This window comes from Anabrus simplex, chromosome 12 (assembly GCF_040414725.1).
Source record: "Anabrus simplex isolate iqAnaSimp1 chromosome 12, ASM4041472v1, whole genome shotgun sequence".
NCBI lineage: Eukaryota > Metazoa > Arthropoda > Insecta > Orthoptera > Tettigoniidae > Anabrus > Anabrus simplex.
This window is the reverse complement of record NC_090276.1, coordinates 46,053,961-46,068,453: the sequence shown is the minus strand read 5'-3', so window position 1 is coordinate 46,068,453 and position 14,493 is coordinate 46,053,961. Positions and strand designations below refer to the sequence as shown.

General features: G+C 38.8%; 1 protein-coding gene across 1 annotated transcript in view; it reads right to left on the bottom strand.

Moving 5' to 3' along the window:
- Positions 1–14,493, bottom strand: part of LOC136884131 (transmembrane channel-like protein) — a 129,008-nt gene that overhangs the window by 76,967 nt on the left and 37,548 nt on the right. The window contains 1 exon segment of the mRNA XM_068229803.1: positions 1,534–1,684. Coding sequence (XP_068085904.1) covers positions 1,534–1,684 — 151 coding nt within the window.

Here is a 14,493-nt window from a genome sequence, read left to right as displayed (position 1 = left end):
TATTTGGAAATATTTTCGTGGCATTTTTATTGTTATTATTATTATTATTATTATTATTATTATTATTATTATTATTATTACTATTCGAATAACCCTTTTGAGAGTACGATAACTCAAATTTGGTTACTTTTCTTTGCATTTATTAGTTACATCCTTATTCCCGCTAGGTCTGGATTACTACGCGTTTATCATGAGGAATCGAATGTAGGAGGGACGAATTCTCAATTTTGTCTTCTTTACAAAATTTGAATAAAAGTACTTTATTCCTCTTTTAAGATAAAATGTGTGATGGAAGTGTAACCATAGCAGCCGTGCAGGCTGTGATGTAAAGTATGGATGGATGGATGGATGGATGGATGGATGGATGGATGGATGGATGGATGGATGGATGGATGGATGGATGACCAGACAGTGTTACCTAGCAACCGGGCAGGCAGTAGTGTAAAGTATGGATGTATGACCAGACAGTGTTACCTAGCAACCGTACAGGCTGTGATCTAAGGTATGGATGGATGACCAGACAATGTTACCTAGCAACCGTACAGGCTGTGATCTAAGGTATGGATGTATGACCAGACAGTGTTACCTAGCAACCGTACAGGCTGTGATCTAAGGTATGGATGGATGACCAGACAGTGTTACCTAGCAACCGTGCAGGCAGTAGTGTAAAGTATGGATGGATGACCAGACAGTGTTACCTAGCAACCGTGCAGGCAGTAGTGTAAAGTATGGATGTATGACCAGACAGTGTTACCTAGCAACCGTACAGGCTGTGATCTAAGGTATGGATGTATGACCAGACAGTGTTACCTAGCAACCGTACAGGCTGTGATCTAAGGTATGGATGGATGGCCAGACAGTGTTACCTAGCAACCGTGCAGGCAGTGATGTAAAGTATGGATGGATGACCAGACAGTGTTACCTAGCAACCGTGCAGGCAGTGATGTAAAGTATGGATGGATGACCAGACAGTGTTACCTAGCAACCGGGCATGCAGTAGTGTAAAGTATGGATGGATGACCAGATAGTGTTACCTAGCAACCGTACAGGCTGTGATCTAAGGTATGGATGGATGACCGGACAATGTTACGTAACAACCGTGCAGTCTGTGATGTGAAATATGGATGGATGACCAGACAATATTACCTAGCAACCGTGCAGGCTGTGATGTGAAGTATGGATGGATGATCAGACAGTGTTAATTAGCAACCGTGCAGGCTGTGATGTGAAGTATGGATGGATGACCAGACAGTGTTAATTAGCAACCGTGCAGACTGTGATGTGAAGTATGGATGGATGACCTGAAAGTGTTACATAGCAACCGTGCAGGCTGTCTTAGGGCTGGTTGCCATCTTAAATTATCAGCCGTTGATGGATGGCCATGACCGAGAGACATATATATGATCATTTGATTTCGTAAAGGGAAAAGTGGTTTCTTTTTCTCTTCGGAGATTTTGGAGCTCCTGGGAAGTAAATTTGCATTTTTAGCAATGAAAAGTTGTGGTACTCTTGTGATACAAATATCTCTCTTACCTGTGACTGTGTTCTCCCGAGGGAAGCGCACCTTCTCCATGGTAGCCACCGGAGGAGATCCTGGAGTGAACACGGAGCACATACTCTTATCTTCTGGGGCGAAGCTCACAGACAGTCTGTCCACTGATGGCTGGGGAGACGGTGGCTCCACCTACAAGAAACAGAAACATATTAGCTCTTTCTCTGCTGGTGCCAGGTGCCTTGCTCCGCGGAAGTTGCTTTATTGCGAGTTCATACCTCCACTCGCTGCGGATGTCGCATTTCCGCAACCTTCTCACATCTAATTGTAACTGCAGGGTCTCTCATATAAATCCATACCGAACGCACGGTGTTTGTACTCTGCGCTACGGCAGCTGCCTCAGCCAAACGTATGTCGCGCGCGGCCGCCCTGCTTTAAGCGTGTATACAATTTTATATGAAGTGTTGCCTTATAAAAGATGATGGAAATTTCAGCCTTCCTGGGTTATACATGGATTGTTCTTGGTAACCATACTGATGGTACATTCAATTACGACTGTTAACAATTTCGCCAGTGAAATACTGTCTATTCTGTTGAAATCCTTTCTTTAAACAAAATTTACAATAGTATCGCGCTATTTAAAGAAGTTATTACCTTCGTGATAGGTGGGACCGTTGAACTGCTTTTTGAAATACCCTGTCAATTGCCTGCACTAATAGACTATAACCGCTGCCGAAGTTACAACTCTTTTTAATATCCAGTCTTTGTAAGTATTTTATCAACAAACCTATTAATATTTTAATAATACTATTAAAAAGAAAGAGATATTTCTTCTTTCACGCAGTCCTAAATTACAGGTTGTAATCAAGCGAACGCCTACGGAACTACTGTGAGAAAACTGTAAATAAATACCACTAATCGCAGATTACTACAAACACTAAACACTAAACACAATTATTTGTGGAGGTAAATGTATCACACACACACAAAATTTGGTAAATTTCTACAATTATTAAATACTTTATCACTGAGATAACACAGAGCTCTTGGAACAGCCAACCACTCGCTAGCGCATCCAACAATGGAATGGACGCGAGCGAGTTCTGCCAATGTTATGTTTATGATTTCATTCGTAATATTTTCATTCAGTTCTTCCAGTGTGTGAGGATTTGTTCGATACGTTTTCTTCTTTAAATTTACCCCACAAGTATAAATTACAAACTGTTACATCTGGAGAACGAGGAGGAAATAGACCAGCACTGATCACTCTGTCCGCACACACTTCCGAGATTGTAAGAAGGGAATCTTCTGCTGTATGAACAGGGGCTGAATCTTGTTGAAACCACCCACGCGCTTTTTACTCTTCCCCTTCCTCTGATGGATGGCGTCAAAATGTCATCTTGTACCTTTCTGCATTTATTGTTGTCTCGAAAAAAAATAGCCCCAATTATTCGTCTTGGACTAACAAGCACACAAAACACCCATCTTCTTATCATAATGAGGGACTTCATAAACACCGTTAGGATTTTCTGCGTACCAATAGCGAGAGTTATGACTGCTCACACGACCATTAAGATGAAACCAGAACTTTTACATACGAAAATACGCTGTTGCAATGATAACTCTCACCATGTTAACAGCTGAGATTCAGACTGGCGACTGATGCTTGTCAGGTCGAACATGTGCAGGCTGCTTCAAGGTCAGGAACTATGCCCACGCCTCCCATACTGCAGCTGTCGTAGCGCAGAGTACAAATACCATGTGTTCGGTCTGGGTTTGAACTTGTAATTGTGCAAAATTATATACTAAAAAAATATTTTTTTTCAACATTTTCTCATAATATCGTACCATCAGGGTCTTACAGAATAGTTTGCCAGTGCAAGGAATGGCTTAGCACTGAGATACGTATTTATGATCATTTGATGGACAACATCAGATTCACAAAAGGAGTTTTAAACCTTGTTTACTAGAGCAAGAATGACAACAATTGGATACAAGATGTAAAAAAATGTATACAATTTCCTCTACGTCACACCGACACAGATGAGACTTATGGCGGCGATGGGATAACAAAGGGCTAGGAAGTGGGGAGGAAGCGGACCTGGCCATAATTAAGGTACAATGCCAGCATTTGGCTGGTGTAAAATAGGAAATCACAAAAAACATCTTCAGGACCACTGATAGTGGGGTTCGAACCCACTATCTCCCGAATTCAAACTAACAGGTGCACTACTCTAACCGCACGGCCAACTCGCTTGGTAAAAAAAAAAGGATGACAGAGATTGGATTAACAGATTAAGACAGAACCACTGTCAGAAGTTTGTTTCACCGGGCGAGTTGTCCGTGCGGTTAGGGGCGCGCAGCAATCAGCTTGCATCTGGGAGATAGCGGGTTCGAACCTCACTGCGTCAGCCCTGAAGATGGTTTTACGTGGTTTCCCATATTTACACTAGACAAATGCTGGATAGCGCTGTACGTTAATTTGGGCCCACTTCTAGCAATTTGCTATCCCATCGTCGCCATAAGACCTATCTGTGTCGGTGTGACGTAAAGACATTTGTAAAAAAAAGAAGATTGATTCAAAATGTCAACGGTTTCAAGGAGGAGGAGAAGAGGAAATGTAATAAAATCTGGACACAAAAGAGGAGGAAACAGTAAAGTCAAAGGAGGAAGAACTATTAGAAATCAAGAAAAGAAGGGTCAGGATACATGCACAGGCTTACTTCTCGTGATTCTTAGATGGCAAAAATCGGAAAGAAATAGATCATTTGATTTTGCCAATGAAAAATGTAAACACAAGAACAAGCATAAGTAAATATAAATCAGATATTTATGTACTGATAATATCAGTAAGTGAGAATTTTTTTTTTTTTGCCTTTTTGACCTGGCAAATTTTGTCATGTGGGACAATGTGTGAAATCTCTGAAATTTAAATATTACATTTACAACAGCTGATCCTGTAGACAGTTGTTTTATTCGCGATTTCAGTGTCAAGAGAAGCTACCTTTATCTTATTTTTAGAATTTAAATTTGACACTTATCCACTGAAAATAAACTGCAACCACCTATAGATTATACCGCGAACTTGAAGGTTAATAGCGTGGCACGCGCTGATAATACCAATGATAACATATTTGTTTGTCCCCAGACAACCAACATCCAGTTTGTTGATTATATAATTGCTCTCTGTTGGACACGAAATTAAAGGGTATCTACCTTATAATTATCCAGCATTTCCAACGGCAGGTTTGTGTTCCACTTTTTTTTTTTGGTGGAAGGTACCGTACTCAAGCCTTCTTTCCCCCTAACCGCACCGCTACGTTCATTTTTTTTTTTTGCTATTTGCTTTACGTCGCACCGACTCAGATATGTCTTATGGCGACGATAGGATAGGAAAGGTCTAGAAATGGGAAGGAAGCGGCCGTGGCCTTAAGTAAGGTACAGCCCCGGCATTTGCCTGATGTGAAAATGGGAAACCACGGAAAACCATCTTCAGGGCTGCCGACAGTGGAGCTTGAACCCACTATCTCCCGATTACTGGATACTGGCCGCACTTAAGCGACTGCAGCTATCGAGCTCGGTCCCGCTACGTTCATACACACATATGTACAAATGAACAATCAATCAAATTACCAAACAGTGACATGAATAAAGAGCCACAATCTGATAAGTAAAATATATAGCACTTCACATACATACGCCTTCATTATAGATACTTATGCCTTTCAAAAGCCTCTGCGAATTTATTAAACCCCACCACCACAATCCTCTAGATTTTTAACTAATTATGTAGTCTCGTTTAGTTCTACACCTCTTATCTTTAATCGCTAGAAACGGAGTCTAACCATCACCGCCTTGTCTCCCTCTACCTCTCTTACCGAGTTCATTATTCTCCTAGGTAAGCTATCCTCCTCCATTCGGCTCATATGACACACACTGCCGGTTTCTGCGTAACGCTTCCTCAATCGAGTTCATTCCTAATGTAGCTTTTATCTCCTTATTCCGAATACCCTCCTGTTATTGTTCCCACCTGTTTGTACCAGCGATCAGTCTAGCTACTTCTATAAGATATCATGAATCCACCCAGCTTTCACTCCCGTATAGAAATGATGGTCTGAAAACAGACCGATGGAACGGTAGTTTCGTCCGGGAGTTGAATTTTTGTCTGCCTCTGGTGTAATGGTTCGCGTAATTAGCTGCCACGTCCGGAGACCCGGATTCGATTCCCAGCTCTGCCACGAAATTTGAAAAGTGGTACGAGGGCTCAGCCTCGGGAGGTCAACTGAGTAAAGGGGGCTCGATTCCCTCGTCGGCCATCCCCGAAGTGGTTTTCCGTGGTTTCCCACTTCTCCTCCAGGCAAATGAAGGAATGGTACCTTATTTAAGGCCACGGCCACTTCTTTGTCTATCCCTTCCAATATTCGCATCCCCCAACAAGGCCCCTGTTAAGCATAGCAGGCGAGGCTGCCTGGGCGAAGTACGGATCATCCTCCCCAGTTGTATCCCTCTGACCCAAGGTCTCACGCTCCAGAACACTGCCCTTGAGGCGATAGAGGTGGGATCCCACGCTGAGTTCGAGAGAAAAACCAACCCTGAACGGTAAACAGATTTAGAAAGAAAGAAAAGCTGGCTTCGTACAGAATACTGTTGATCGCAACTGCAGGCTCACTGCATCAGCTTTGCTGCACCTTGATTCATTATCACTTGCTACACTACCAACCTGAAAGGATACGCATCCTAAATACTTGAAATTATCTACGCTTTCCAGTTTTGTATTCCTAGCCTGACATTCTATTCTGTTAGGTTTCTTTCCTACTGACGTCACTTTAGTTTTGGATGTGCTGATTTTCATTTATTATTATTATTATTATTATTATTATTATTATTATTATTATTATTATTATTATTATTATTATTATTATTATTATTATTATTATTATTATTATTTAGGAGCAGATACGTTAGGCATTCAGCCAAAGTACTACGTATGGTGTTCATGTCAGTACGATATGTATCATAGTGCTCTACTTTACAGTGTTACCTGTACTCAAGTTCTGATCCCTACAGTTCAGAAAGCAGGCAGCACTGGACATTTTAAAAATACCGACACTAGTTCTGTTCGATGTAGAATGTCATAGTGATGTTCCTCGAAATTTTCTTTACTCTCTTTTTAAAGAGAAGTCTATGCAACTGAAAAATTGTGATTTAAATATCTCGACAGGACCTATAAGAATGACCGCTCGTGAAAACAAAAGAAGGTAGCACCATTCACCCCAAAATCTGCAGTGTTTTTTTGTTTCCTGGTCTTTTATCCAATTTATTGGGGCTGACACTTGAAGTAGATTTTTTCCAGTTTTACTTCGGGATGCGGAGGAATATATTCACTATTGCGTGTTTCAGTCGGGGTTGATGAGTAGAAGTGTATTATTACAAACATAAATACCTAGTCCCCGAGGCAATGTAATAAATGAAACGTAATTACAATCCTACTACAAGGAAAGCAGAAGGGCATCGTTGTTAATGAGATCACAATAAATAATCTGCGATATATAGACAGTACTATTCTGCTTGCAACAAGTACAGAACTGTATGGTCGAACACAGTGCTGCAGCAGGTCTGCGTTTAATCGCGAAGAAGACCCAAGTAATGGTCATAAGTAGAGCCCGGAGTTGTATGCAGTAATAGGTTGGAATGCAAACTTACTGAAGCGAGTAACAAGTATAGTCTAATCTGCACAGCAGTTATGCTATGAGTTTTGCATAAATTTAGGGGTTCGGCCCATCAGAACCCCTACTATTTATGTTACTCTCACTACATTACAGAAGAGCGGCCCAGACGACAGCTCCTAATAACTTTATGATGCCCGGTCTTGGGCCCCAACAGAGAACACCACCACAAAACTTCGATCCTTTGAGATGTGGTGCTACGACGCCTGTTTAGAATATCTTACAAGGTAAAATTGAAGGGAGGAGAAGTAGGAAAAGAAGGATAATATATTGGCTGCGGAATCTACGAGAATGGTATGGACTCATTACCTCCACTCTTTTCCGAGGTGTTGAGAACAACCAGATCGCCCTGATGACAGCCAATATCCAATGAGGGTAAGGTACAGGAAGAAGAATTATAATCCTCGGCCAGTTCGGAAATCGAAGCCGGAGTATCAAATCCACTATGCCGACCAATCAACCAAGGGACTTGAATAAAAATTTTGCAGTGTATACTAGTACCGAAATTGGGGCTGCCTGTCCGAGGCTGTAAAGGCGAGCTCAGTTCATGTGAAATAACGTGGGTTCGATTCCCCCTCAGGAAATGGAAATTAAAAAAATGACGAGATTTCCATTTTCGGAAGTTTACATGGCTCTGAAGTTCATCCAGCCTCCCCCCAAAATGAGTACCAGTTTAAGGACACCACGTACTCTTACACGATGAAAAAGTATATTTTTTGGCATCACTTTAATCAGTATTTTCTGGGTTTTGTGCTAAAGGTACAGCTATGATTCTTGTAACATATAAAAAGCAGTATATTCTGAGCTGTTTATATCCATGTAGTACTACTTTGCTTTTATAGGATGTGTTAAATGAATAAAAATTTGGAGAGATACGTTTTCCAAAAAAATTTGTATAAGTGACTTCAGGTACACATTTCTCAGTTGTTTTTGATTCAAATACTCTCAAATTTTGTTCACATACTGGGAATAGACGTTGGCAGATGAGTAACCACTTTGTTTCTTTATTATTGGGACAGAATGCAAGAAAAAATTCCGAACTCTTTCTTTTCAAATTTATTCAAAAACATGTATCAATTTTTCTCTTCCCAATTCAGGCCTACTATTTTTTGGAAATGAAAATAGGTTAACATTAAAGTACTCCATTAGGAAAGTTAATGTAAAAAAATAGCCCTCTATCTTAAATGGTTTCCTAGTTATTGGTACCTAAACATGAAAAATGAGTATTAACGGGAAACAGCTGGCAAAGACATTTAAAGTAGGCGTGACGCTTGGGACACTTATAATAAAACACGAATTTAAGGTACGTTTAGACGTCTAAACCCCAACAAACTATATATATTTGGATTCAGAAAAGAATGAAGAATTTTATGGTGCCAAAATAAAAAAAATCGATTTTTTCATCATGCAAGAGTACGTGGTGTCCTTAATTCCTGTACCCCACTAAGTGCTGAGTTTACGGATAGTGAAAGCCTTTACCTTACACCCTTCCGAGGACCTTCATGGCCTGTATTGAGATTACGTTGTTTTGATTTTTCTATTACTAGTACCAGGATCTCATTTTCGGAATTTTTTCGTTTTTGATCTAAAATTTCAGCAAAATCCCGCACACTCTTAAGGAGAGAGAATTTGGAGTTGCTTAGAGTATTATTCTGAAATAGGATCATTCAAAGTTGACAAGCTTAGATTTATAAAATAGTGCTCAGTTCAAAGGAATGAGTGTGCTACAACGCGCGGACTGAACTGATCGATTGACAAGGAGACAGTGAGAACTAATACCTGTTAGCTCGAGACAGCCTCCTCTTGCTTCTTAACGAAACCAAAACACAGCGCCGAACATGAGAAGAGACGTCTTCACGTTCCGTGTCTTGAACTTGGACTGCACGGCGTGTCGGGAGCCACACCCAGAGGTGAGAGCGCCCAGGTAAGAGGAGCTGAGCTCATTAGGAAACCATCAGCCGCCTCCAATGGTAATTAATTGTCTCAAGTGTGGCGGCACGAACATGATCCAGATTTAAGGACAAAAATAAGGGGGTTTTACGAATTGACTGATCAATTTTTAGGGTCGCATGCACATGAAAATTAATAGCTCAAATGATACAGCTTATTGTCTTTAGTAGAAAATCACAACTTAATAAGAAGGGTTCCTCAACGAGTGAGATTCGCTCCACTAGATTTTTAAATTGAAAATTAAAAAAGTGAATGGAGTTTTGTGAATTGTCTTATGCACTTTAGAATTGTATACACATATAAATTAAAAGCTTAAGAGATACAATATTCCTTTAGCAGGCAGAAGCTGCACAATTAGAATGAAACTGAAGGGTTCCTCAGGGAGTGGGTTTGGTGCCACTAGAATTAACATTTTACCAAACAAGATTTTCAGCTGCTGGCATCGAGTTGTTTTTATTTCACTTCTAGGTTAACCCGGTCTTGAAAGCTAAGAATAACGTCCTAGAAAATTCATCGTACTGCCAACGTGGCACCTCATGATTTTCAAGTTGAGCAGAGGTCGTTTGGTAGGCCAAGGACTGTCAGGGATATTGTTCCATGGGCTTCATTTCTTTGTTTTGAAGGTCAAATCTAATCATCCTATATCGATGTGGTGTCTATGGCAATGAGAGTATTTTTAATTTAATGGGAGTAAGACTAACGCTCGAAGATTTTTCACAAACGGGAAAGTACTGAAAACCACTTCTAGGATGGCCGAATATGATTTTAACCCATGTTTATGGTACACTCATCACGTTACCCAGTCTTATGTTGACTTTGGATTGCTACGCCTTGAAGACAAACGCACATTACATACCGTACCTTGATAATATTGCACCAAACCTTTGTCTCACAATACCCAACCTAGCTATACGAACGATTTCACAGTCTTCCAAGGTGAAGATAAAACATATCAGAACGCTGAACATGACACTGGTCGCTATTCCTAAACACAAGTCCTGAATCTACAACAACTCCTTCACTGTTGTGGCGAGCTGTGAATGGAACCTACTTCCGCTAGAGGTCAAAGGGATATCATACGACGGAAGTTTTAAACATGCTTGTTCAAAATATATCCATGGGATTAATTCGTAGAACGACAGTAGGTCTTCTCTTTCCTCTTCTGCTTCTGTTTCTTCTCTGTTATATATCTTGAAAATTATAATATTTATTCTTACTCAAATGACTGCAATTGTCAAACCGACAAAGAATATCTTACGATATAAATTTAGTACCTAATCGAATTACAATACAGAATAAGAAACACTAATTCTATTGATAATCTATAGAAAACAATCCTTATATATTTATTTATTTATTATCCATGAAAAATCCCTACTTTATCTAGCATATTAGGGCTGTAGTTAATAATAGTGCAAACATATAATACAAAATTTTGTAGTGGGTGATTACACACACAAATTAACTAAACTGGGAGAAAGAAAAAAACTGCTCTTAAATTTTATTAAATAAACTGTATAATCTTAAAAAAAATCATTCAAACAACAGATCTTTTGAAATGTCCTAGAAGTAGGTTTGACTAAGATTACTGTACAACAGTTTAAGTGTTTTTCCAAAATATATCTAGCTTTGCTGAAGAATGGACAATCAAAAATAAGGCGAGTTGCAGTTTCTTCATCTCCATAAACACAACTGTTATTACTATTAATTTTGAATTTATATGAATAAAATTAAAATTTTCCGTGACCCGAAAGAAACTGAGTGCTGGTGAAGTTTGGTTTCAATAAACTGCAGGCCAAACGGTCCTGTACCGTGGGAAAAAAGATTTTTCTTGTAGCTTCACCCTTATTACTTGAGTTCCACAGCTTTGACCATTCATTGATTGTGGATTTATATAATTCACATTTCACTTTTGATATAGAGTTTCATTGTCACTAAATGCTGCAAGTTTAGCAAGCTCATCTGCTGTTTCATTACCTGATAGACTTTCATGCCCTTTAACCCACTTAAAACAGATATGCCTTTCATACTGAGAGAGATCTGTTCTAATACTACATGGCAAAGAATTTAAATTATATTTGTTACTTATAGATTTCATAGCTGCTTGCGAGTCACTGTGTATACATGCACTAAACTTTCTTTCTGTTTTATCCACTGAACTGCATATTTTATAGCAGAAGTTCTGCATGAAAAAATATACAGTTGTTGTTTGAGTCATCAGTCCATAGACTGGTTTCATGCAGCTTTCCATGTCACCCTATCCTGTGTTAACCTTTTCATTTTTACGTAACTATTGCATCCTACATCTGCTCTAACCTGATGTGATATTCATACCTTGGTCTACCCCTACCGCTCTTACCGCCTACACTTCCTTCAAAAACCAACTGTACAAGTCATGGGTGTCTTAAGATGTGTCCTATCGTTCTATCTCTTCCTCTCGTCAAATTTAGCTAAATCGATCTCTTCTCACCAATTCCATTCAGTATCTCTTCATTCCTGATTCGATCTATCCATCTCACCTTCAGCATTGTTCTGTAACACCACATTCAAAAAGCTTCTGTTCTCTTTCTTTCTGAGTTAATTATCGTCCATGTTTCACTTCCATACAATGCCATGTTCCCGATAAAAGTCTTCAGAAACATCTTTCTAATTCCTACATCAATGTTTGAGGTGAGCAAATTTCTTTTCTTAAGAAAGCTCTTCCTTGCTTGTGCTAGTGTGCATTTTATGTCCTCCTTACTTCTACCATCGTTAGCTATTTTACTACCCAAGTAACAATATTAATCCACTTTATTTAAGACTTCATTTCCTAATCTAATATTACCTGCATCGCCTGCCTTCGTTCGACTGCACTCCATTACTTTTGTTTTGGACTTATTTATTTTCATCTTGTACTCCTGTGATGTAAGGTATGGATGGATGGTCAGACAATGTTACCTAGCAACCGTACAGGCTGTGATGTAAGGTATGATTGGATGGTCAGACAATGTTACCTAGCAACCGTACAGGATGTGATGTAAGGTATGGATGGATGGCCAGACAATGTTACTTAGCAACCGTGCAAGGTAGTGATGTAAGGTATGGTTCGATGGTCAGACAATGTTACCTAGCAACCGTACAGGCTGTGATGTAAGGTATGGATGGATGGCCAGACAATGTTACCTAGCAACCGTACAGGCTGTGATGTAAGGTATGGATGGATGGCCAGACAATGTTACCTAGCAACCGTACAGGCTGTGATGTAAGGTATGGATGGATGGCCAGACAATGTTACCTAGCAACCGTGCAAGGTAGTGATGTAAGGTATGGGTGGATGGCCACACAATGTTACCTAACAACCGTACAGGCTGTGATGTAAGGTATGGATAGATGGCCAGACAATGTTACCTAACAACCGTACAGGCTGTGATGTAAGGTATGGTTGGATGGTCAGACAATGTTACCTAGCAACCGTACAGGCTGTGATGTAAGGTATGGATGGATGGCCAGACAATGTTACCTAGCAACCGTGCAAGGTAGTGATGTAAGGTATGGATGGATGGCCAGACAATGTTACCTAACAACCGTACAGGCTGTGATGTAAGGTATGGATGGATGGCCATGACCGAGAGACGTATTTATGATCATTTGATTTTCACAACGGGAAAAGTGTTTTTGTTGTTATACTTTTAATAAGTTAAAATCATTTATTTATGCAATCACTTCTTTGATATTATTTATTAATTACTGTTTTGTACTGTAATTAATCTTCCGAAATTTTTATAAAGTTAACAATAAATTTCATATCTTCTCTCTCTATATTTTCTTTTAGTAATTTCAGTTATCACATCATCTTAATTTAAGTACATAAATATGTATATACCCTTGAACAACTTCCTGTAAATAGTGTATTAAACTGGTTAGATATAAAAGAAGGTCCCCTCGCCTTAACCTTACCAGAATCAATCAATCAATCAATCAATCAATCAATCAATCAATCAATCAATCAATCAATCAATCAATCAATCAATCAATCAATCAATCAATCAATCAATCAATCAATCAATCAATCAATCAATCAATCAATCAATCAATCAATCAATCAATCAATCAATCAATCAATCAATCAATCAATCAATCAATCAATCAATCAATCAATCAATCAATCAATCAATCAATCAATCAATCAATCAATCAATCAATCAATCAATCAATCAATCAATCAATCAATCAATCAATCAATCAATCAATCAATCAATCAATCAATCAATCAATCAATCAATCAATCCATTAGTCTTAAGGATGTCTTAAGCAATTTTGATGAAACGGCCTGAAAAAATTCTTGACAACATTAAAACTTATTCCTCCGATGTGTGCTTGGTTTCTGAGAGGCGCACAGTAGCGTTGTATTTCATCTTAGAGAACACTTACCACCACCACCACCACCACCACCACCACCAGACACAAGAGTGCTGCTTAATGTTTGTCCTTAAACTTTGCCAACACCGTTCTTTGGACTACACCATCAGAAGAGATAATGTATCGAATCGACTTTTCTAATAGAATGTGGTAAAATTATTTGAACAAATAAATAATAATACTGGAAAGTAGAATTATACGGAAAATGCTCGGTCCGCTAAGACCTACAGAACTCTGGTTATGAAGAAATAATGAAGAAATAATGATGAAATATACCGGAACATGGAAAAACATAACAGATACAATGCGGAAGAGGCGATTGATATTTTTTGGTCATTTATACAGAATGGATGACAACATGCTAACCAAACAGATCTTCAAATATCTATGGAACAAGAAGTTAATAATAATAATAATAATAATAATAATAATAATAATAATAATAATAATAATAATAATAATAATAATAGAGGTCAAGAAAGATTTGAAAAGAAACAACATAAGGGAAGAAGAAGCAACAGAGAGAGAGATTTTTTAGAAAGAAAGTGTTAAAAATGTTGGATTACAAGGTTGCGAGGGAAAGAAAACAGAGTCAAAATGGTTTGAAGAGAGGGAAAGGAGGCATACTGAGCAGATGAAGGAGTGTTGGAGGAGGAAGAAGGAACAACAAATGATGAAGCATTGAAATTGTGTCGAGGTTCGTACAGGACCCTGACAGAGAAAGAAATAATAATAATAATAATAATAATAATAATAATAATAATAATAATAATAATAATAATAATAATAATAATAATAATAAACACAAAATACGGGCAGATAAAACGAGTTCCACACTTCAAATACCTTGGTGAAATTGTAGAACCAAGGGAGTTAGAAAAAGAAGCACAGAAAATTGGCCTACAGAAACTCAAGAGAGCGTTGCGG